Genomic DNA, 22,646 nt, shown 5'->3' on the forward strand with positions numbered 1-22,646 from the left:
ACTACTTCTAAAGAACTCTGTCTCTGCAAGAATTAAAATGCCCCCAATGTTCAAATAGTCGTAATTTCTATTAGGCTACTATTGCACGCTAACTAGAGAATTTCTATAATAACAACCAGATGTGATAAATGTATTCTGGTCCTCTCAGCCTTCTGCTTTGGGAAATAAGACATTGATTAAGAGTTTGACAGAGATTTTCATATGTAGTAATTACACCTGACTTGTGGTTGTGTGCGTTGTGTGTGTGTGCATTATGTGTGTGAGTGTGGATGCATGTGTGAACCTGTTACATAAATATTAACTCTTTCCTGAGAGCAATTCTGCCTTAGATAATTTAAAATATACAGAAATATCTGCAATTATTCACAGAACACTCCCTATTTTGTTTCAGAATTTTAAAACAGTAATGTTATCTTCTGATGAAAGAACTACATTTAAAGCAAATCCACTTGGATAACAATACAATTGTCACTTGTTAAATTTCCTATGTGTTTTAGGAGGGGATTTTCTGTTTTCTTCAAGCTCTGAGAACTTAAAGAAAACAGAAAAGTTAGCTTTTGAGTAAATGAGTAGAATGAACTTACAATGTAAGGACAGAGACTGTCTCCTAAATTTATTGGAATAATTACTTTGCTGAGAATGGTGCTTTAGTTTAATCAATGAAATATCCTAGGACTATTGTGAGGATTAAATAAGATAACATGTGAGAAGTATCAGCGTCTGGCAACAGGAATTTTATTGTTATTATCAGGATCATTGCCTGATCAGAATACCAATATGGTTATCAAGGTGGTAATTCTGAAGGATTAAGTAAAACAGGCCTAGAAATGTTTTCCTGGTCTGGATGAATCATTTTGCAAAACCCTCTGCCTCTCTTCTGCGTCAGAGTACATCAAACTACTGAGTTTCTAATTCCCTTAGAATTGATGAGGAAGATACTAGGGAAATAATTTAGCTTTCTAACTATTAGAATGTGTCACCCCATGCTAACTATCCCCTTGGCTATCTAGCTTACACAATTAGTGTCAAAGGAATTTATGTTTTGAATCTGTGTGACCATTTTTTTTGTGTGTGTGTGTGAAGTAGGAAAGTCAATTTCTCAGGCAGGAAGAGTGAAAACTAGATTATCTATGGAGGCTTCATTGGGGTTGTCCAGCTAACTTTTCTTTGCAAATATACACACTATTCATATTACAATTTCATTAAAAATTTCAAAAGTTCCATTGTTACTCATTAAGGCCCAGAGCTCATTTCCCCATCTCTGGATTGCTCCTTAAATAATCCTTGCATGTGAAGTCGAGATACTTCCCAGTGAAGTGTTTGACAGACAGTCACATTGAAACAAAAAGGGCTGAAGGGCTGCAGAACAAAATTAAGATTCTAGAGAATCATAATACCAGTTTTATAAGGACTGTTATAAGAGAAATTAAATTTTTACATGATGTATCACTTACTAGGACAAAAAAAAAGGACCAGTTGTTAGAAATCAATCACAGATGTGTCAGACTCATCCTGAACTTGTTTTCCTTTCTGCCTTGTAGTTAGTTACCTAGAGCTTCTGATTCCATGTGCTAACCAACTCATCTTCATCCTCATTCTCACTGCTTTAGAGCAAGCCTTTACCGTCCATGACTCTCAGTAGCTCACTGATTACCTTTCTGCATTCTGCTAATGCCACTAGCATCATATCTTTTGAAGTATAGGTAGGATAATATCGATTCCTTGCTTAACAACCTATCACAACTACTGTTGTCAGTGGCAATGTTTCCAAGACAAATTTTTCAGGCATACTTTTGAAGATATGGATGTTATACTATGTTTTTTAAACATTGGGTTTTAATGGTGATGACAGCTAATGTTTAATGTATTGCTAATGAAATCATACCTCTTTGACAGTGAAGATTTTAAAGAATCTTAGAATAAACTTCAGTTGCCTAATTCTCTAGGGATTTGTGAGGTCCATAATGTGTTTTTTCCTTCAAGAAGATTGACAGACACTGGTATACATGGTATTTTCTAAAACTCTTTACAGCTCTTGTTATTTCCCACTACAAACTCACTATTCTAGCCACCTAGAACTTCTCATCTTTTGGTAACTAGTCTGACACTTTCACACCTCTATGTCATTGCATATGTTTCCCTCTGCTGGAAATGCCTCTCCTCCTCTTCTCTGCTCAGTGAGCAGTTACTGACATTTCAAGATCCAATTCTATTTTCGCCTCCTTGAGAAATATTTCTACTGTATCTGGGTTCTTACCTCATTTTATGTCAGTCACCATTTTGTGTATTCCTTATGTACTTGTGTGGTGTTTCCTCACTTGATGGTGAGCAATTTGGTGGGATAAACTGTGTAAGTTACCTTTGTATTTCTTTGTACTTCAATAGTATACCATAATACCAGTTTCATGGATGGCTGTTTAAGTTGAATGAAACTAGATTGTGGTTTAGCCTCAGGAGCTTTTTATTTTCTCTTGTGGGGTAGGTTTTCCCTTGATGGGTCACATAGGGGTGTTATCCCAGTGGGCATCTTAGCATAGTGTGGGATGTTGCACTGAATATACTGAGAAGTCTCTTCCAATCATAAGTCTCCATAGTCATAAATTGCATTTGTTAGAGGGGGGTTGTTTGAAACAATGTATGATCACCCAAGATTAGCTTGGTCCTACCTATGATTAATTTGATTTTACACTATTATTGGTATATGTAAGTTTTACAATGAAGGTAGCTTTCTTTATTTATTGATTTATCAATCTGTCAGTCAGTACTTAATAAGCACCTACTATAGGCAGCCACAGTGCTCAGAGCTGGAAACACATCATTAAACACCAACAAATTGTTCCTTGTTCCTGTCTCCTTCTTCCCTTTTGGGTACCAGAAGATATATTTGCTCCTGCTGTTATCTCATTTTTGAAACTTGCCCTGAAATCCTATCTGTCTCCAGAAACATTTATTTTTGGGTTTGTCTTCATGAATTTTCCTTTCCATCCTCCTCTTTCCCTTATTTTCCACTAAATGTAGGTCATTATAATATTTTCTCAGAACTCACTGTTTACTTACTTTGTAAGCTAATTGCCAGAGAAGTTAATGGTTGCTAAGTTGTCAGTAACTAACCACAGTTTAACACAGTACTGGCTGACCTTTGTTGAAAAAATGTTGTAAGTAACTTACATGTATTATATCATTTAATTTTTTGAAACTTATACATTATTATTATCCATATTTTATAGATAAGCACAGGAAAAGTTTAATAATGTACTCAAGGTCACACTTCTAGGAAGTGGTTGAGCTAGGATCTAATACTAGTCAGTTTGGTTGCCTTTAAACAATTCATTGAATTTCTAGGCCCCATGTCCCACACCCCAACAGTGCTATTAGAAAACAAACCAAACAGAAAAAACAAAAATTTTGTAAACTGTGAAATACAAGACACAATGGATGGGTAGTCACAGATTTTCACGAGATAAAATTCCTGTTTGAATGTGATAACTGACTGCATGGGGGCAGCTATTTAACCTAATCAGAAGACTGCTGCTTATAATACAGACATATTTATTTATTTTATTTTGCTTTATCTAGAAACGAAGTCTCTCTCTCTTTTTTTTTTTTTTTTTTTTTTTTTTTTTGGGGAGGGCCTTGCTCAGGCTGGAGTGCTGCAGTGGTGTGATCTCAGCTTACTGAAACCTCCACCTCCTATGTTCAACCAATCCTTCTGCCTCAGCATCCAGAGTAGCTGGGATTACAGACATGTGCCACATGCCTGACTAATTTTTGTGTTTTTAGCAGAGATGGGGTTTCTCTATGTTGGCCAGGCAGGTCTCAAGCTCCCGACTTCAAGTGATCCACCTGCCTTGACCTTCAAAAGTGCAGGGATTACAGGTGTGAGCCTTTGCGCCCAGCCATGAGGCCTCTCTTACATAGTTCACAAATTGCACATCTTCACTTCAGTAGACTAAATCAGAACAGTTACTTTGTCCTAGGAATGACTGTGAATATTTTGTTCCATGGGAAGTGCATTACACACCTCTCAGAAGACCAAGAAAAAAAAGAAAGCAATAACTTTGAGGTTTAATCAAGAGCAACAATTCCATTTCATATGCATGTATTGAAAGAGCAGAGCATAATGGTGACATTTGCTCTTTTCTCAAGTCCTACTCTCCTCACTGCTATACTTGAGCACTCCTTGTAGGCCAAGACACCCCACATTCCTTCCCTATTCATGTTGTGAGATAAAATGTGTCTCTCTGGAGAGCAAAAGTTTCTTCCAGATCTTGACCTTGAATTTCCTAGCTAGTGAAAGAAAACATTATTCCTTGAAGTCATGGCTAATTTCAGGCCTAGAGCTGAAAGATGCTCTAGAATAATTTGCTTACCAGAGAGAATGTTTTAAAAAGGTGTATATGAAATGGAAACATAGAACCAGCTTGAAGGTATGCCATGAGCAAGTTCTGGAACCATTGACACGCAAAGATAATTAAGTACATCAATGAGTTACATACCATTAAACAATGGAAAGCCTTTACTCCATACCATTAATAGATAGGTAGATAGATAAATAGATAGAAAGGATGGTGGATTCTTGCTAATAGAATTCTGAATATTGGCTAATAAATTTAAAAGAAGTGCTGAAGTTGAAAAATCAGAAATTTGTAACCATCAGTGGATGCTAACTGCAGGAGAAATTGGGTTAAGAGGCAGGCTATTTACATAGCCTTAAAAATGTCTCCATATAGACAGTTTATTAGTCAAATGGGAAAAAAGTAATTATACAGTGGGAAAATTGGACCACATCTGGAGGAGGTGACCAAAATTAACATTACCAACAAGACAGATGGTTATCATGTGCCTCCAGATGTGACACGGTCTCAGAAAGATGCACAATCACCTACGTAGAATTCTGGCTAAAGTGCATTACCTGGATCCAGTCATGAGGAAATATTAGACACACTCAAAATTAAGAACATTGTATTAAAAGAAAGGTAGAGGAGGGAGGAGGAGGAACTATATCCTCCAGAGCAGTCAATCACATAAAGACACATATGTACAAGGATATGGAAACATTTTAGACTAAAAAAGTCTAAAGAGCCATGAAAACTAACTGCTATTTGACCCTAGACTGGATTCTATTTTGGAGAGGAAAAATGCTGAAAAGGATATTATATCTATTTTTAAAAACTGAAATATATACAGTAGATTTGTTAAAGGCATCATATCAATATAGAGTTTACTGATGTTGAAAACTATTCTGTGGCTATGAGTCTATTCTTCTTCTTAGGAAATACACACTAAAATATATGGGAGTAAAGAGTTACAGTCTATGCAATTTACCCTCAAAATGGCTCAGACTGGGAGAAGGAGAGAGAAACGGGATAAAATGTACATAGCAAGTGAATTAGGGTAAAAGATATATTCATGGTTTTTTGTTATGCTTTTATTTTCACAGCATTTCTGTAAGCTTAAAATTATTGCCAAATAAAAATCTAAGGAAAAGTAATTAAAAAATGTACACCTGATAAAGAAAAGTTCTTCTTAGTAGCTCAGAATAATGATTTCCAACATTTTCTCTAATGACATGGACTTTATACAACAGGCATGGATAAAGTAAGTTGTGGGTTAGGTACAATTGGAAAGTTTCTAGCTATTATTCAGTTATTAGATGTTTATTGAATACCTACTATGTGCCAGACAATATGCTATGTTACATCTCTTTGCTTCTCACACATTTTGTCTATTAAATTATGTAAGAATGAGAAGAAATTATGGGAAAAAAATTCACACGCATAAGTTATTTGCAGTAGCCACTTATCTGCAGCCAATCTGCTGCTCCCTCCTACCTTTGTGTATTAGACTCTCACTTGAAAACCACTGACTGAGCTGACACATATTGAGCTACTTTTTTTCTTTGACTTAAGGCCCTAGATAAGCAACATTCCTGTGCCTTATTTCTGTGACCAGTCCTTGTTTCTTAATAATAAAACACATATTTTGTCACTCATGGCTGAAAACTTTGCCTGAAAAAAACAGCAAAATATTCCAATTCCCTTAAAGATGTAGCTTTGCTTTGCAATGTCATTAATATCAGCATTTGGGGTAATGTTGCTAATCTCTGAAGAGTCCAATGGGACAGCCAATCCTCCCAGATGACAACTTTCAAATTGTGTACCTTACACTCACTAGAGAGGCTCTGAGATTTCCTGGCACCATGTCCTGCCTTCATATCTCAAAAGACCAAACTGATATTATCCACTTTAAAGAAACTTTCAACCTATTGTCGATTACCAGAGTGCAATGGAAAGAACTTGGACTTTGGTACTGGACAAAGCTGGGTGCAGATTATCTCTGCCGCTTATTTATTGAGAAGCAATAACCAAAAGATGAATATCTGTTTATTCTCTTAAAAGTGGGAATAATAAATGCAGTCTTCCTCAGGGGATGATTATAAGAATTGAGTGAGATAATGCCATATAAAATGTTTGACACAGTGTCTTGAAATATGATTATTTAAAAAAGTTAATCATGAATGTTACTATAGAAGAATAAACATAATTTCTCTTGTCATGCTGGCAAACAGAATTCATCTTTAGGATGAGACTTTCCTTGCTTAAATGGATTCTTGGTGTAAGAACCTGAGATTATGATTTTGAATAAAATAGGAAAATGAATGAAAGTAAAACCGCTCTATACAGTACAGTCACAAAAGTTAGGGTGTTAAACAATGAAAAAAGAAAAAGTTAAGGAGAAAGGATTACGAAAGAGAGGAAAGTTTTTCTGCATGGTAAGGTGTCACAGGCCTTTAAGGAGGTGGGATGTCTAGTGTCAAATTTTGAGTTGTCTGCCTTGCCACAGTTAGTGCCTATGTGTTTCCCAAACTTCTGTTAAATTTGTGACTTGAATGACTGTCTTTGTTTGTTGTGTTTGTGACTTTGTTTACCTAATGCAAATTTTTGTGAATGGAATGGGTTTCTGGGTCAGCTATTAACAGAAAGAATGAATGGATGTTGAATGCAGAATGCAAGCAAGATGAAGGCATTTGTAGGAGAAATATTTAGGAGTTAGAAAAGATCATGAGATGTAATTTCTGATGAAGGACAGAAAACTTGAGAGATACTAAAATGGAGGCTTGGCCTGTGAGCTGTGTCCTTGCCACAGTAAATGAATGAACTTACCTCAAAGAGCCACTGCTGAGAATATTTTAAACAGGAGAAAACTAAAATACTAAAATTTAGGAAAATACTATCAGCCCACAGTCTTATATCCAAAATTTTACAATACAAAATGTTCTGAAAATGAAATTATTTTGTTTTTATCTTTTAATGGAAAAACCTGATTACTAAGCATTAGGTTGCCGATTGCCTGTATTTATTCTCATGATGAATGTATTCATATATTTCATTAAAGGTTCTTGTTCCTCCCCTCCCTCTCCACCACCCCTTGATTCCGAAGCTGCCCCCTTCCTCCTTCTCCTCTTCCTCCTTCTCCTCTTCCTCCTCCTCCTCTTCCTCCTCTTCTTCTTCATCTTAGTCTTTGACAGAATCTCTCGCTCTGTTATTCAGGCTTGAATGCAGTAACGCAGTTATAGCTCACTGCAGCCTGAAACTCCTGAGTTCAAGTAATCAACCTGTCACAGCCTCTCTAGTAAACTGGGATTACATGCATGAGCCACCATGCCTGGCTCCTGAAGCTGACATGCTGGATTATAACATGCTGACCAGTGTCAACTAGGGTCATTGTTAATAATAGGTATATACAACACATATTCTTTGTCAACTCAGAAAATTCTAAGCTCTCCAACACCTCATAGGACTTTGGATAAGAGACTGTAAATATGAATTTTGAAAAAAAAATTAAAAGTGAGTGAAAAGAAAGAGATTACCTTCCAGTGTATTTCTAAAGCTGAAATTGGCAGATTTATCCATGGAACCAGATTCATATTGGGTCAAACTCAGGCAAAATTCTACATCAGCTGAAGAGGGGAGCCTTGGGGTCCTGGATTTGTCATGGTTTCCAGGATTGCGCTGTAAAGGTCCCTCGGACGTTCCATTGCATAAAGTCTGATGGCTGTTGTACTCCTCCAATCGGCTACAGATAATCTGTATAAAACACCCTCATGTTAAAGAAATCGTCACCACCCCTGAGTCAGTAGGAGAAGATAGAAATGTTGGAATTCCAGATTACTATTGTTAGACTTCTCATTATTAGGAGATGAATGTAATCATGTGTCCTTAATGACAGGGATATGTTCTGAGAAATGCATCATTAGCTGATTTTTTCATTGTGTGAACACCATAGTCAGTGTACTTGCACAAACCTAGATGGTATAGCCTACTGCACATCTTGGCTGTATGGTAAAACTATTGCCCCTAGGCTACAAACCTGTCCAGCACATGAATACTATAGGCAATTGTAAGATAATTGCAAGTATTTGTTCATCTAAACCTGTCTATACATATAAAAAGTACAGTAAAAATACAGTATAAATTTTTTTAATGGCATACTTGTATATACAGAACACTTACGATAAATGGAGATTGCAGGACTAGAAGTTGCTTTGGGTAAGTCACTTAGGATGTAGTGAGTAAATGAAAAGGCCTAAGATATTACCTACTATAGACTTTATAAATGCTATATATATATATATATATATATATATATATGCTACATTAAACTTGTAAAAATATTTTTAATGGTAAATTAACCTTAGCTTCCTGTAACTTTTTAAATTTTTAAATTTTTAAAAACTTTTTGACTCCTTTAGCAGTAGCATTTAGCTTAAAACACAAATACCTTGTACACCTGTAGGAAATACTTACTATATCTTTAGTCTATAAGCTTTATGCTATTTAATTTTTTACTTATAATAAACATCATTGAAATTTTATGTTTCGTTAAAAACGAAGACACAAGCGTACATATTGGCATAGGCCTACACAGAATCAAGACTGTCAATATCATTGTCTTCCATCTCCACATCTTGTCCCAGTGGAAAATCTTCAGGGGCGGTAGCACACGTGGAGCTGTTATCTCTATGATAACAGTGCCTTTTTCTGGAACACCTCCTGAAGAACCTATCTGAGGCTGTTCTACAGTTTACTTACTTTTTTTATAAGTGGAAGAAGCGCATTTGAAAATAGTGATAAAAAATAGTCAATTCATAAACCATTAACAGTTGTTATCATTATCAAGTATTATGTCATATACGTAATTTTATGTATTAGACTTTTATACAGCTGGCATTTCAGTAGGTTTGCTTAAACCAGCATCATCATGAAGACATAAGTAATGCTTTGTATATAACATTATGACTGCTATGATGTCACTGGGTGGCAGGAATTTTTCAGCTCCATTACAGTGTAGGACCACTGTCAAATGTGTGGTCCGTCCTTGACTGAAATGCCATTGTCTGTCATATGACTGTATTTTAAAATGAATTGTCGAACAAATTAGATTTTTGAAGGTTGCAAAATAAGCCATAAAAGTTACAGCCTAGAACAGGATTCTAGTGTTGCATCTACCACTTAAGAAAATGACTTAAACTGTGTAGGCCTCATCTATCAAATGAAGATAATAATAACTACTTCACATAGTTATTGGAAACAAAGTATTAAACACCTATTATATGTTAAGCACTGTGCTGAGACTGGGATTGCTAACAATAGTCATTTATCTGTATATAAAGCCCATAGCGCATGGCACCATCAACAGAAAACACTCAATAAACCGTAGCTTTCAAACATTAATCTATATTATATTCAGAATGCCAAGGACTAGACATAATTTCACTTTGTGCTTTTTGTTCATAAAATGTCCTATCATTAATGGTTTTTTTTTTTTTTTTTTTTGGTGTGCAGTACAATACTCGTGGTTGATTTTTTTTTAAATAAAAATTTCTCTGATTCTTTAGCCAGAAAAGATGATTTTCATTGCAGTAATACAATCTTAAAAATAAGAATTCGTCACCTTTTTATAAACACAACTTTTAAAGAAAATATGGCACATGGATTGCTTCATTTAAATCACACAGCAATACTTTCCACTTCACAAATAAGGAAAATGAGACTCAGAGAAGGTAAGTGGCATTTCCCAGGTTATACGGCAAATTAATGATACTGTTGTAACTGCAACCCAAGTTTTCCATCTTCATCATTAGTGTATTTTGTGCTTTTATAACTAGTCTAGCAGAGTACAACATTCAACATTTTGTAAAAGTAGGTTCTAGTTTAAAATAGAGAGTTCTGGTCCTGTTTCTACGTTGTGGATGACAACAGGGTGTCTTTTGTTGGTTTCCCTAAACCCTGATTAAATTTTTCTAAATAAATTGTGTTAATATAACGGGCTTGGGTATCTATTTCCTGCTGAGATCCTGACTGATGCAGGCATTATTTCCTTAAAGATTAGGATCTTATTTCCTTAAAGATCAGGATCTTTCCTTTTCCCTCTCTCGTGTATCTTCACTGGCCTCTTTGCAATTTCCAGAACTCACGTTAGTCTTGCACAACATGTTCTTGTACTGGTTATTTCTTCTGGGCAGACTGCTTTCCCTGATACCTCTATGGGTAATTCAGATCTTCACTATCTTAATGAGATCCACACTAAACAGCTATTTAACATCATATTCAGCCTTACTCATCCACTTTAGCAGTGTTGTATAGGTGGCTAGCACTAACTAGCAAAAGTTCAATATGTGCAATCCTTCTCAATATTGGAATGTTCAGCAATATCCCATCATTAGACAAAGATCTATTGTCAGAGTATTCACACCACAACAATTGGTTGTGGTATGAGTCAGAATCATCTCTCCCCACTTCCCGACTCCTTATTGAGAACAAGTTATTAATCATTTAGTGTACACTGCTAATTTCTGCTTTATCCATGCACTTAGCACCTTCTAACATACTATATAATCAAAATAACTTCTCTCATAGAATAATTGATATATTGTTGCTGCATTTCAAACCAAAGTTTTAAAATGTCTAATATGTGTCAGGCATCATAGCAGAACACAAGAATACATAGTGAACAAGTTTTTTTGATAGAGCTTACAGTCTAATAAGAATGGTTATGAAGATTAAATGTATATATCATATTGCCTTATTCATTGATGTAAAAATTCTTTTTACAAAGTATTAGCATTTTAAGTATTGAATACTTTCTGTAACTTACCTTCTAGTGGAGTAGGTCTAGGAAATGTGTGTGGGGTAAGACAGTAAAACAATATCTATAACATTTTTTAACTCCTTTAACTTTTTAAAATAACAAAATAGTTATTATTTTATATTACATATGTAAGGTATTATATATATTGTTTTAACGTCACCCACAAACACTTCCTAGACCTACTCCACTAGAAGGTAAGTTAGGTAAAGTACTCAATACTTTAAAGTGCTATTTTTAAATGAATTTTTAAATTAATGAATGAGGCAATGTGGTATACACATTTAATGTTTATAAGCACGCCTGTTAGACCATATAATCTATCAAAATAAAAACTGTATTTATCCTGTTCACTATGTTTTCTTGTGTTATGGTATGGTGCTGGACACATAGTAGACATTTTAAAACTTTGGTTTGAAATTCAGTAACAATAAATCAATTATTCTATGAGAGGAGTTCTTTTGGTATTTGTCTCATCAATGAGAAAACAGGCTTAGAAAACAGGTTAAGTGACTTCATCAAACATACATAGTTTACAAAACTAGGGGAGTTAATATCTGAATATAGACTGTATGATTAAAAACTCAAATCTTAACAAGTGTCTTAAATGAAACTTCCATTTCCTGATTTCCTGGCTACTCATTGCTATATATAGGCACTCCAGTCATCTTCCCCTGTCATCTCTTGACCAATGACTCTGTTACGAATCTTCAAGGACTCCATGTTATAAAATCCAATTATCCATGCAAGTCCTGGTGTTAATGTAGCATTGTGTGCAGTTGACCACTTCCGCTTTCACAAAACACATCCCTCTATTGATTTCTATAATCACATCCCCTTTGCTTTTTGCGTTTCTCTCTTCCTGTTACTACTTGGTGTCCTGCTAGCTCTTCCTCATCAATCTTACCTGTAAATGTTGTAGTGCTCTAGGCAGGACTAGCTATGCAATTTGCAGCATCGGGTAAATGTGGAGGCCTTTGCTGGGGGTGGGGAAATCAATATTCACTTTCTCAATCTACAGGGTATAGGTATCCCACAGTCTCAATCTTCAGCGAATAGGTAATTCCCTAGGGATTGAAACCTCCATGCTAAGACTTGTTTGAATAGGTGGGTATATTAGTTCAGGCTGCCATAATAAGACACTGCAGACTGGGTGGCCTAAACAGCAGACATTTATTTTCTCAAAGTTCATGAGTTTGGAAGTCCAAGATCAAGATATCTGGTGAGGCCTCTTACGTCTTGCAGAGGGGACCTTTTCCCTGTCTTCACATGACCTTTCTCTGCATACACAGAGGAGGAGACAGCTCTGTGTTTATCTTCTTATGAGGACATCATTACTATTGGATTAGGATCCCACTGTTATGACCTGATTTAACGTTAAGTATATCCTTAAAGCAATACCTCCAAATACAGTCACACTGGGGATTAGGGATTCAATACACACATTTTTTGGCAGACACGATTCAGTCAATAATACTGGGTGAGAGACCCATACGTAATCACCTGTGCACCATGCTAAGGTGCAACCAGCCTCGTCAGAGAAGACCTCTTGATTTACCCTGAACCAACACATCATGGGACCAACACACAACCTCACACTTCTTCTTGCTTGCACCAAGGTCCCCCCAGGGATGGAGAGTGACAGTGGAATATCGACGTCTTTCCTCCCACCAGTAGTCTTAGGGAGAGAGTGAGGAAGTAGAAATTAGATGGGGCTGGTGGATGGGTAGTGGTAGTCAAGACTCATCCCAGGAAACCAAAGAATCAGTCCTCAGGAGGCAGAAGGTCTGCAGGACACATATGAACCAAGCATATGCCCCATTGTCTCTCTAACTTCACTTATAAAACACAAACTCAAAGATAAGATTAATAAGAATTTCAGTGCCAAGACCACAGATCATGAAACCTCAAATGTGGGGTCTACTTCTGACCATGGAGCATTGTGTGATGGCACTGTTTTTTATCTTGTCAATTCCACCTCCAAAACGTATCTCGAGTTAGGTAACCATTCTCCATTTGCTCACATCCTGTATGACCCCTCTGCTAAAGTCAGATAACCTACTCTTCTCTGGGTACTGCTTCTGCTTTTCCATTCTGTGACTCTGATTGTGGCTAAGCATGCCCACTCTTTGCCATACATCTGATATCCTGCCCATTCTTTAAGGCCAAGGCAAATAATTTGCGAAAACAGACATTGTTGACTCTGACTTAAATAGTAACTAAAAAGAGGCTGACTCTGAATGTAAAAAATATTCAGGAATCCTTCGCCAAATTATTTTGCTTGTAGCTTCATTTATATGTAGACAGAAGAATAAACTATGATGAAAATATGTGACTAATAAGCTAAAAAGGGCTCTTAAAAGGAATAATTTTTATTTTTATTAGTGGTACATAAATTAATGCATCACTTAAATTCATTGATCTCTTAGATTTAATAAAATAGGTAGTGAGATATAAATTCTAAGCAAAACATGAAATGCAGGAGAGCCCATTGACTCTTCACAATGGGTACTTGCTTCCATGGGAGGTTTGCGACCACTGAGGAGATAACATTGTTCTTTACCCAACTTAAGCTTATTCATTTCAGTCTCTAATTGGCAGTGATTATTACATCCCTTATAAAAACCTATCCTTCGTGAAGACCCATTCATTTTTATATTGTTTATTTCTTTACTTTCAGAATCTAGCACAGTTTCTAGCACTCTGTAGAGGTGCAATAAATATTTGTTGGATGAATGAAAAAAGTCAATGAATGAGCCAAAGAATCTCCCACAAAAAGTTTGTGTTGAGTGCTTATTTTTCTTGGTCATGTTGTTGGTACCACTTCTACCACAGAATAAATTTCTAGAACTTTTTTTTTTTTTTTAAACATATGTTGAGTCCCTGCTCTGTCCTAGGCCATGAGGGATATAGCTCTGTGTACATTTAAAATTGAAATTCTCACTACTACTCTGTAGATTTTTATGATTTTTATCTCTTTTTTTATGACAAAGATACCAACCCTGAGTGTAGAAGACTACAAAAGGCTAATAGGATATAAAGCCTCATGTTATGATTCATAATTTTGTGAACAATAGGGAAGGTACATAGAATAATAATTTAAAGATAAAATGTCTTCCTGGTCAACTGTTTGCATCCCATTTGAAAATAATCAAGACTATTTTATTGACCTCCTATCCCACTGAATTTGCTATCTGTTAGCATGTATAAACAAAGTTAGTCATCTGAAATAGAAGTAAATGGGCAGTCCCCCATCATACATGGCTGTCACTGTGTTAGACAAGAAATGCTTAATTTTTGGTTACTAAGATATAACTTATGAATTGATGCATTGAGTGGTAGAGAAAAAATTGTGCTTCATAATGCACGTAGATGAGACTTCAATTCTGGCTAATTTTTCTTACTAGCCATGTGTCAACGAACGTGTTTTTTTTTTTTTTTTTTTTTTTACATTTTATTTAATTAATTAATTTATTAATTTATTTATTTATTTATTGAGATGGAGGTTCGCTCTTGTTACCCAGGCTAGAGTGCAATGGAGCGATCTCGGCTCACTGCAACCTCCGCCTCCCGGGTTCAGGCAATTCTCCTGCCCCAGCCTCCTGAGTCGCTGGGATTACAGGCAGGCGCCACCAGGCCCAGCTAATTTTTTGTATTTTTAGTAGAGACGGGATTTCACCATATTGACCAGGATGGTCTCGATCTCTTGACCTCGTGATCCACCCGCCTCAGCCTCCCACAGTGCTGGGATTACAGGCTTGAGCCACCGCGCCCGGCCGAACGTGTTTTTTTAGACTTGCTAAGTCTCAGTTTTTATAACTGTACAATGATATATATGAAAAGAAACTATTCAACAAATAATTCCTGGCTCCACAAATGTCAGTTTCTTGTTTTTCTTATACGTCACAACATTTCTCAATTCTTTTATTCATAAATAATTGAGAACTAGAGCTGCTGAGTGACTTGCCTTAGGGTCATACGATGTTTGGAATCAGAACTAAAGGACTAAAACACAGCCTCCTGATTCTGAAGCAATACCCACTGCATTCACTATGACATGTTAATGGTTTAGGAATTGTTGAGTAAAACTAACCTAACTTTTACATGGAATTTAGTTTGTTGGATGCCTTTATAATTTTGGTTAACTAGACAGTACAACAAGTACATAGACGAAATAATTTTTGTTCTTTGAGTAATAATTCTCAGGATATTTTCAAAAGATCCTGCTGCCTTACAGACTCCTGTAGCCAACTCAGTTAAATTAGAGAGGCCTGAATGAAACTATTTTTGCTGAAATGCCAACTGCCAAGTGACTAAGTGTGTGGATGACTGGAGGTATTACTAACAAGAAGAAAATCTACCCTGGTTCCAGAAATAATTAAAAAAACTCCAAACCTTAGTTTTTACACTGCATGTAGGAGAGGAGGTAGGCTTGGAAAAACTGTTAGCATTGTGCTTATGATCATGAAGACTCTAGTCAGAAAGACCTCGTTTCCATTACTGACCCTCTTAGTTACACGGCCTTGGGCAAGTTACTTAAGCTCTCTGAGTATCAAGATTTTTCATTTGTAAATGGGATTTTATAACTTTCCATCAAAGATAAGATAACATGTATAAAGCACTTAGCATAGTGCCAGGTGTAAAGTGTTTAATAATGACAACTATTTTTGAAAACAAAACCATTGGGCAGGTCACCAAATTCTTTTTCACTTCGGGTGTATAACACCGTTTGAATATTCGTTATTATAATATCTAATTTTGGTGTATTATTTAAAAATATATTATTTCCACACATGAAACTCAAATGATATGCCATATCCTAAACAAACCATACAAACACATTTTATTGAATTCCTTCACAGTAATGCTTTATATTACTCTAATTTTAGGGACAAAAATGGTCTCAGAGTAATTAAGTAACTTGCTTAGGGTCTTGTAGCTAAGTAAGTATGAAAGTTCACTCAAATTTATTACTACATTCTGTTTTTCATTCCATTTAATCCTCTTGCACACACACACACACACACACACGCATGCATGCACACACACAAAGCATTTATGGTAATTCAACCTCACTTTTTTTTCTCTTGGGAAGAAACAAAGGTCAAAGATTTTAAATAACTGGTCCAATGTCATCTACTAAATGGCAGGGGTAGAATTTGAGCCTGGATGTTCTGATGATGACTGTGTTCTTTTTCTATTTCAACACAAGTGGCTTATAACATAAGCTGGGTGTTGGGGGGACAATCAAGTATCTTAAGTCACAGGAAAAGTGAGGTGATACAAAGAAGAAACAGATAACAGATACATTAATGAGGAAGGTGAACCTAAATACTGCTCTCTTAAATTCAGAGAAATAACACTAAACTGCCAGCTATTAAAAGCTTTTGGGAGCAAAGATTTTGTTATAGCATTAGAGGTTTATCTGGGAAAAAAAATGTAAACCATATGACATTCCACAAAATCTTTTTCATAAAGAAAAAAGAGAAGCTGTTATTTCACTGAGCTGTTGTCATGGTTACCTAAAACCCATGACTCTCTGCTGAAATGTGACTTTTTTTCTTCCAACTGTTTGCTTCCATGTGATGTGCTTTTCACCTGATGAGTGAATTCCCTGGTCACAGTTTGCTCATGTCTATCAGCTAGGAAATGTTTTTCCTCTCTGTTTCAGTTCATCATGACACCTATTCCTGATCCCCTTTTTATTTTTATGCCTAGCTTATCTGTTGATTGCATCAAATTAGATCTAATTATGCTGAGCACAGGTAGTTTGTACTTAAATGTTATTAAGCAAAGCTCCACCTCCAAATACAATCAACTATTATAATTGATGACAAACATGGCCTCTACTTTAAAATGTTGGGGTGTTAAATGAATAAATGAGCAAACAACAGACATGAATTAAGAACATAGGCTTTCCAAAAAATTTAATTAATTACCTGATTTTAATATATTAATAGAAAACTGACCAATAAATATGATTAACCTCATTTAAATTACCCTCAGCTATGTTGCAACTTGGTTCGTCTTCTTTCTGGTATTCTGTCTTTCTTTGTATGCACACACAGACATACATATGGAACTACCAGAGAAATATACAAAATATGTGATATACAAATTTGGGTAAATGGCTGATACTGCTATTGTTGTATCCTTGGCACTGGGAATCCAGTGCTATAAAAAAACTGCAGTTAACGGTCTTAGCAATCTACCCATGCAGAGTTTAATATTTTATCTATGTTAGCGTTGGAGCTAATGTTTCTTTGATGTTAAATTTTATTAAATTCAGCATTTATTTGTAAAGCCTGTTCCATGTGTATATTATGGCCCTGAGCTCTGTGGATACAGTAATATTTAGAAATGATCACTACCTTGGAGCAGCTGACAGGCTGGTAGATACAGACAGGGTTGAAAACCATTACATGTAATGAAAAGTTACAGGTGCCGTGATATAAATCGGTACAAAACTGTAACGAAAGCGCTGCTATAACGAAAGCACAAAGGGGAGTGGGTCAGCTCTACCTGAGTAATAGAGGCGGGTCAGTAAAAGTCTCAGGATATTTTCATTATGATATAAATTAAAAGGACTCCATCACTCTGTCGGCCCATTTTGTCTGGGACAGGAGAATTTTAAGGGAAGCAAAGTGATTATATGTCAAATTATACATTCAGAAATTATTGGGTTATTTGACCCCTTCTGAACCTAAATGGATCCTTATAAATAAGAAATAACACGGCTGACTTAAAAAACACAGCAGTCAGAACCAATTGGTTTTAGTCCTCAGATGTGTGACTTTGGACAATCATCTTACCGTTTTAGACTCTTCTGTAGTTTTCAAATAAAATGCACAGGCTACCCTAGATATCATTGCAGATCTCTCAGCTCAGAGTTAGTAAATGCTATCAAATCTCTAAAATCTCAGTTTTGGGGCCAAGTAAAAAGATACCTGAAACCAATAAAAAAAAGAAGGCTTTATGTGAAAGGGGCATCGGTCTAGCTAATTCGGAAGGTCTTAATTAACTCAATCTAGAAACTATCTGATCTCATCTCACACAAAATGGTCTATTTCTTAATCAATTTGGGCAAAGGCATTCAAATTAATGATGTGTTTATTATAAAACCTGTATTTTTGGAAAGTGAAAGTAAAGAGATACCAAAACAATCTCCATATTCATTAACTCAAAGATTCTCAGTGCTGGCTACACATTAGAGTCACAAAATGAGGTTTTAAAAATGCAGACACTTAAAGGCCCGGGGAGGTGGCTCAGGCCTGTAATCCCAGCACTTTGGGAGGCCAAGGCAGGCAGATCACTTGAGGTCAGGAGTTTGAGACCAGCCTGGCCAGCAGGGTAAAACTCCATCTCTACTAAAAGTACAAAAAATTAGCCAGGTGTGGTGGTGGGCCCCTGTAGTCCCAGCTACTAGGGAGACTGAGGCAGAAGAATTGCTTGTACCTGGGAGACGGAGGTTGCAGTGTGCCAAGATCATGCCACTGCACTCCATCCTGGGTGTCAGAGCGAGACTCCATCTCAAAAAACAAACAAAAAAATACACCTGGACTTTACAACTTCACAGAAGACCACTTGAATCTGAATTTCTGACAAGAAATTAAGTGCGTGAAACACTTGGCAACATTTAAAAAAAAAAAAATCAAGGCTTTTTTTGGAAGCTTCCTAGGTGATTTTGACATTGGGAACTCTGAATTAAATCAGTGTAAGCAGTTGATCGTAACTTTTTAAAAGAACTTTGTAACCAGCAAGGCTGTGCAAAGGAATGGAAATAGTCAGTGTGAGTTGGGTTTGACTGTCAACCTCTGTCACTGATAATCCCTTGACCCTACTAAAACACAGTAGATGAGCAGCAGATGTTCATTCATTTCACCTTTCTCAGTTGCACTGTGGTTTGCTTGTTCCTCTTTGGTCATCTTCCGTCCACTCTGGTTTCTAATTTTTTTTTCGAAACCTGTTCCTACACAGCACTTTAATCATAGAACAAGGTTGAAGTTAAGAATTGCAAAATTTCAGTTCAGGGCTTACCTATTAGAGATAAAAAATTTTTTTTTGGTCTTGCTTTGTTTGTTTTTTGCCAGACAGTATTACAATTGAACACATTCATGAAGAGGGAAAGAAAGGAAACAAGTTCCACTCAATAATTAATAAGTAATTTGGAAAAATGATACTCATCTAGTTCTGGATAGCATCTGGTATTACACATCTCAGGTAATTAAAAATCAATGTGTATCTATCTATTAAGCTTTCTTGTGGATGTTGCAGCTCATTTTCATAATTTTCACAGTCCTCCAACCTTTCCGGGCAAGTGAAGCCATGTAGTTAAAGAAAGCTTTACAACTGACTGAAGATCCCATGTGCAATCCTGGCAGTTTTTTAAACAAGAACAGAGGATATAAGAGCTAGATGAGAGTTTGCACTTTAAGGTAGGAGTTCTGAAAGCTTATTGAAATATATTTTTTTCCAAGCACATTTTTTTTTCTAGCCTTTCCTGCGCAAAACTCATTACTTTTGGTAAGCAACTGACTAATAACACCAGAAATTATACAGTGGCCTTTTTAAAATAAATTTCAATAGACTCCACTAGGATGGAGTACAAACCTGGCTGGGCAGAGAAGGCCATTTACATTTCAAAACTGCAGATTGTCAGAAATGGAGTGCAAGATTCTTCCCATCCCATTCACATATTGGGCTTAATTTCATAGAACATTGCTAGTCAAAGTACTGCATTAGAAATTTTTGGAAGCCAGGCAGAAAAGCATTCATTTCACATATGGTTTTAAGAAGATAAATAATTAAACACTTATTTCTTTGTCTTCCCTTTGCTTCTAATTCAGAATGAAAAATTCAGAATAGATGAAATAGGAATTTAATTTCAAAATAGTAATCTTTCATGTTGTATCTAAAGTTTTCAAGGACTGAGAAAGAAAGCTGCTTCTGCAGGCTAAGGAAAAAGACAGAAGGAGACAAATCATTTAGCTAAAGAGATCACAGCTGTCAAATCCTTGAAAATAGGTTACAGTGGCCAGACTATTGGACTATTCTCCAATAGCCAGACTATTGGAGAATAAATATGATTTTTTGCTGCTTATTACCTGCGTAATCTTATGCAAGTTAAAAAGTATCAACCTTTACAACCGCTAAAATGGGGAAAGACTGATGAGCATTAATGAATGAATGCACAAAAACACTTGCAACAGGGCTCACACATGCTAGATGTTCAATGAATATTAGCCATCCTCATTATTTACCTGATTAAGCCTCAGGATCTTCATACTTTAAAAAATAAAGATCTAATCCAATAATTTGTTTATCCTGATGAATCACCATAGACATTTAGTAAATTCTGCCTTCCCAGGACCCTCTCTTGAAGATGCTGACAAATGAGTCTAGGATAGGGCCAGGAATTTGCATTTTTAATTTGTATACCATATGAATTCTATTGTGAGTAATAATTTTATAATTCAGAAGCATTAGCTTATATCATTTAATCATCCAAATATGCATTCATTCATTCATTGATTCAATTCACAAAATACATAATGAGCTATTGTCATTTTTAAAGGCACCAAACTGTGTTCTGGGAAATGCAATAATGAATCAAGTACCCTGTTCATTCCAGTTTAGGAACCTAGTAAAAGACATTAGACAACTAATCACACAAATACCTAAAGTGTGCTATAAAGTAAAAATACAAGGTACACTGAGAGTTCTTAACAGGGCATCATTTCTATACCTTGCCTGAAGAAGGCACACCTTACCTGCCAAGAGGAGAAGAATGATGCTGGACTGAGTAGGTTAGGATTTGCTGGGTGCTGAGCTCCCATGTACTCATCTGTGCAAATGTCACACTTCTCTGCATCGCGCCAGTCCCAATATGGAATAGTGAAGTTTTCGTCTCCTGTTATCTTCTGGATTTCTTGTTCCCACCGCAACAAGAAGAGTCTATGCCAAGGCAGAAAACCTGGTGCTTCATGGGCAAAATCAATGTCTTTCCAGATTTTAGATCCCCCAAGCAGTGCATCCATTGACACATAATAATGTATCCAGACAAAGAGGTCATAAATGTTGATGTCACTGAACATGGGTGCTGATCCATTTTTCATTTGGCCATAGGTGCCTGTGGGGATGACATAGTCTGAGCTGATAGTATGCTTTGCTAAAGTGAGGTAGGCCAAAAATTTGTCCTTCTCTGGAACACTCAAATCAAAGATACTTCTTCTCACCAAGAGTCGTCTCTCTGTGCAGCTTGGTCCCCAAAAGCCAAACTTGCAGCTTCCACAGTTGAATCCCATGAAGTTGCCAGAGCACTGGCAGGTCCTATTATAAAAGATAGAAGGCCATGACTCCCGGTCATCCACTCCTGTGAAGGGAAATTGAGGCCCAAGTGGTGCATTGGACAGAAGGATATTCTGACAGGAACCTCTGCCTGAAAGCTGGCCACAGGGACTCCCGTCGCCACTCCACGGTGGGCAGCATTCCTTCTCCATCAGGTTCTTAGGGGAGACACAGGCTCGAGGGAAATGGCCAGCGGAGGTCTGAAAACTCCACAGCAGGCAGCACAAGACAGCCAGGAGCATTATTCCGGTAGGCTTCACAAGGTCTGCTGGAACTGATTAATTGGAGTCACAGACTTCTCTTTGCAGCTACTCCTACAGTGACTATCACATGTCTTGGCTGAGACCTATATAATACCACTCCCACCTCCAGCATCAAACACTTTCAGTCTTTATCTTAAGCTTTCATCCTCTGAAAAGCACATGACTGACTTTTCTTGGGAATTGGCACATATCCCGCCAGTGGGATAGGCCTATGCTAAGGTGAAAAGCTCTATTCACCATTAATAGTTTAATTTTTATGGTTAGAATATTAACAATAAGGTTAATAACAATGCCCGATGTAAACACACCCAGCTAACAGACTACAAGATTGATGATGATTTGAACTTGCAAATGAGAGGTGGTATCAGGAATAGCACTTCTCTTATTAAGAAAGTTTAGAAAGTATTAGAGATTATGGGTTTAAGGTTGTTATTTCTCAGAGACCATGAACAGGCTACAACATTTCAAGAACTCAGTTTGCAGAGAGAGATTGTCTTCAGAGTCCAGAGATACTTGGTTATATATTATTGAATTTCAGTTTACTTATTTTCCCTGATAATCCTGTTGCATTTTCTGACAAGTCCTAAGAATAGCTGACTTTGATAGCTAGGTGATCTTCATTGTGGGGCTATCCCACGGCAAAGAGCTCTTTCTTTTTCTCTCTCTCCTTTTCTCTGTGTGTCTCTCTCTCTCCAATGCTATAGCCGTGTTGTTTTACATACAAATTCTAGAAATTAGGAATTTATTTGAAAATGTTTTTGCAATGTGTTTTGTGCAAAGAAATTCTCAATTAGTGAATGAAAAAGATTTTTTCAACAAATATATTTTGATCATGTCAATTATTTCAGAAGTTTCTTCTTTGTGTGTGCAGTGAGCTAAAAATACAAA

At 36.4% G+C, this 22,646-nt stretch overlaps 1 protein-coding gene across 1 annotated transcript in view; it reads right to left on the reverse strand.

Annotated features, from left to right (window-relative positions):
* Positions 1–22,233, reverse strand: part of TYR (tyrosinase) — a 102,962-nt gene extending 80,729 nt beyond the window's left edge. The window contains exons 1-2 of the mRNA XM_032295813.1: positions 20,919–22,233; positions 7,871–8,087 (exon numbers count right to left, since the gene is read on the reverse strand). Of these exons, the coding sequence (XP_032151704.1) occupies positions 7,871–8,087; positions 20,919–21,737 (1,036 nt within the window). The 5' untranslated portion in view covers positions 21,738–22,233. The remainder of the gene's footprint in view (positions 1–7,870; positions 8,088–20,918) is intronic.
* Positions 22,234–22,646: the final 413 nt, after the last annotated feature.

Source organism: Sapajus apella, unplaced genomic scaffold (genome assembly GCF_009761245.1).
Source record: "Sapajus apella isolate SASKATOON/1434 unplaced genomic scaffold, GSC_monkey_1.0 scaffold34, whole genome shotgun sequence".
NCBI classification, from domain to species: Eukaryota; Metazoa; Chordata; class Mammalia; order Primates; family Cebidae; genus Sapajus; species Sapajus apella.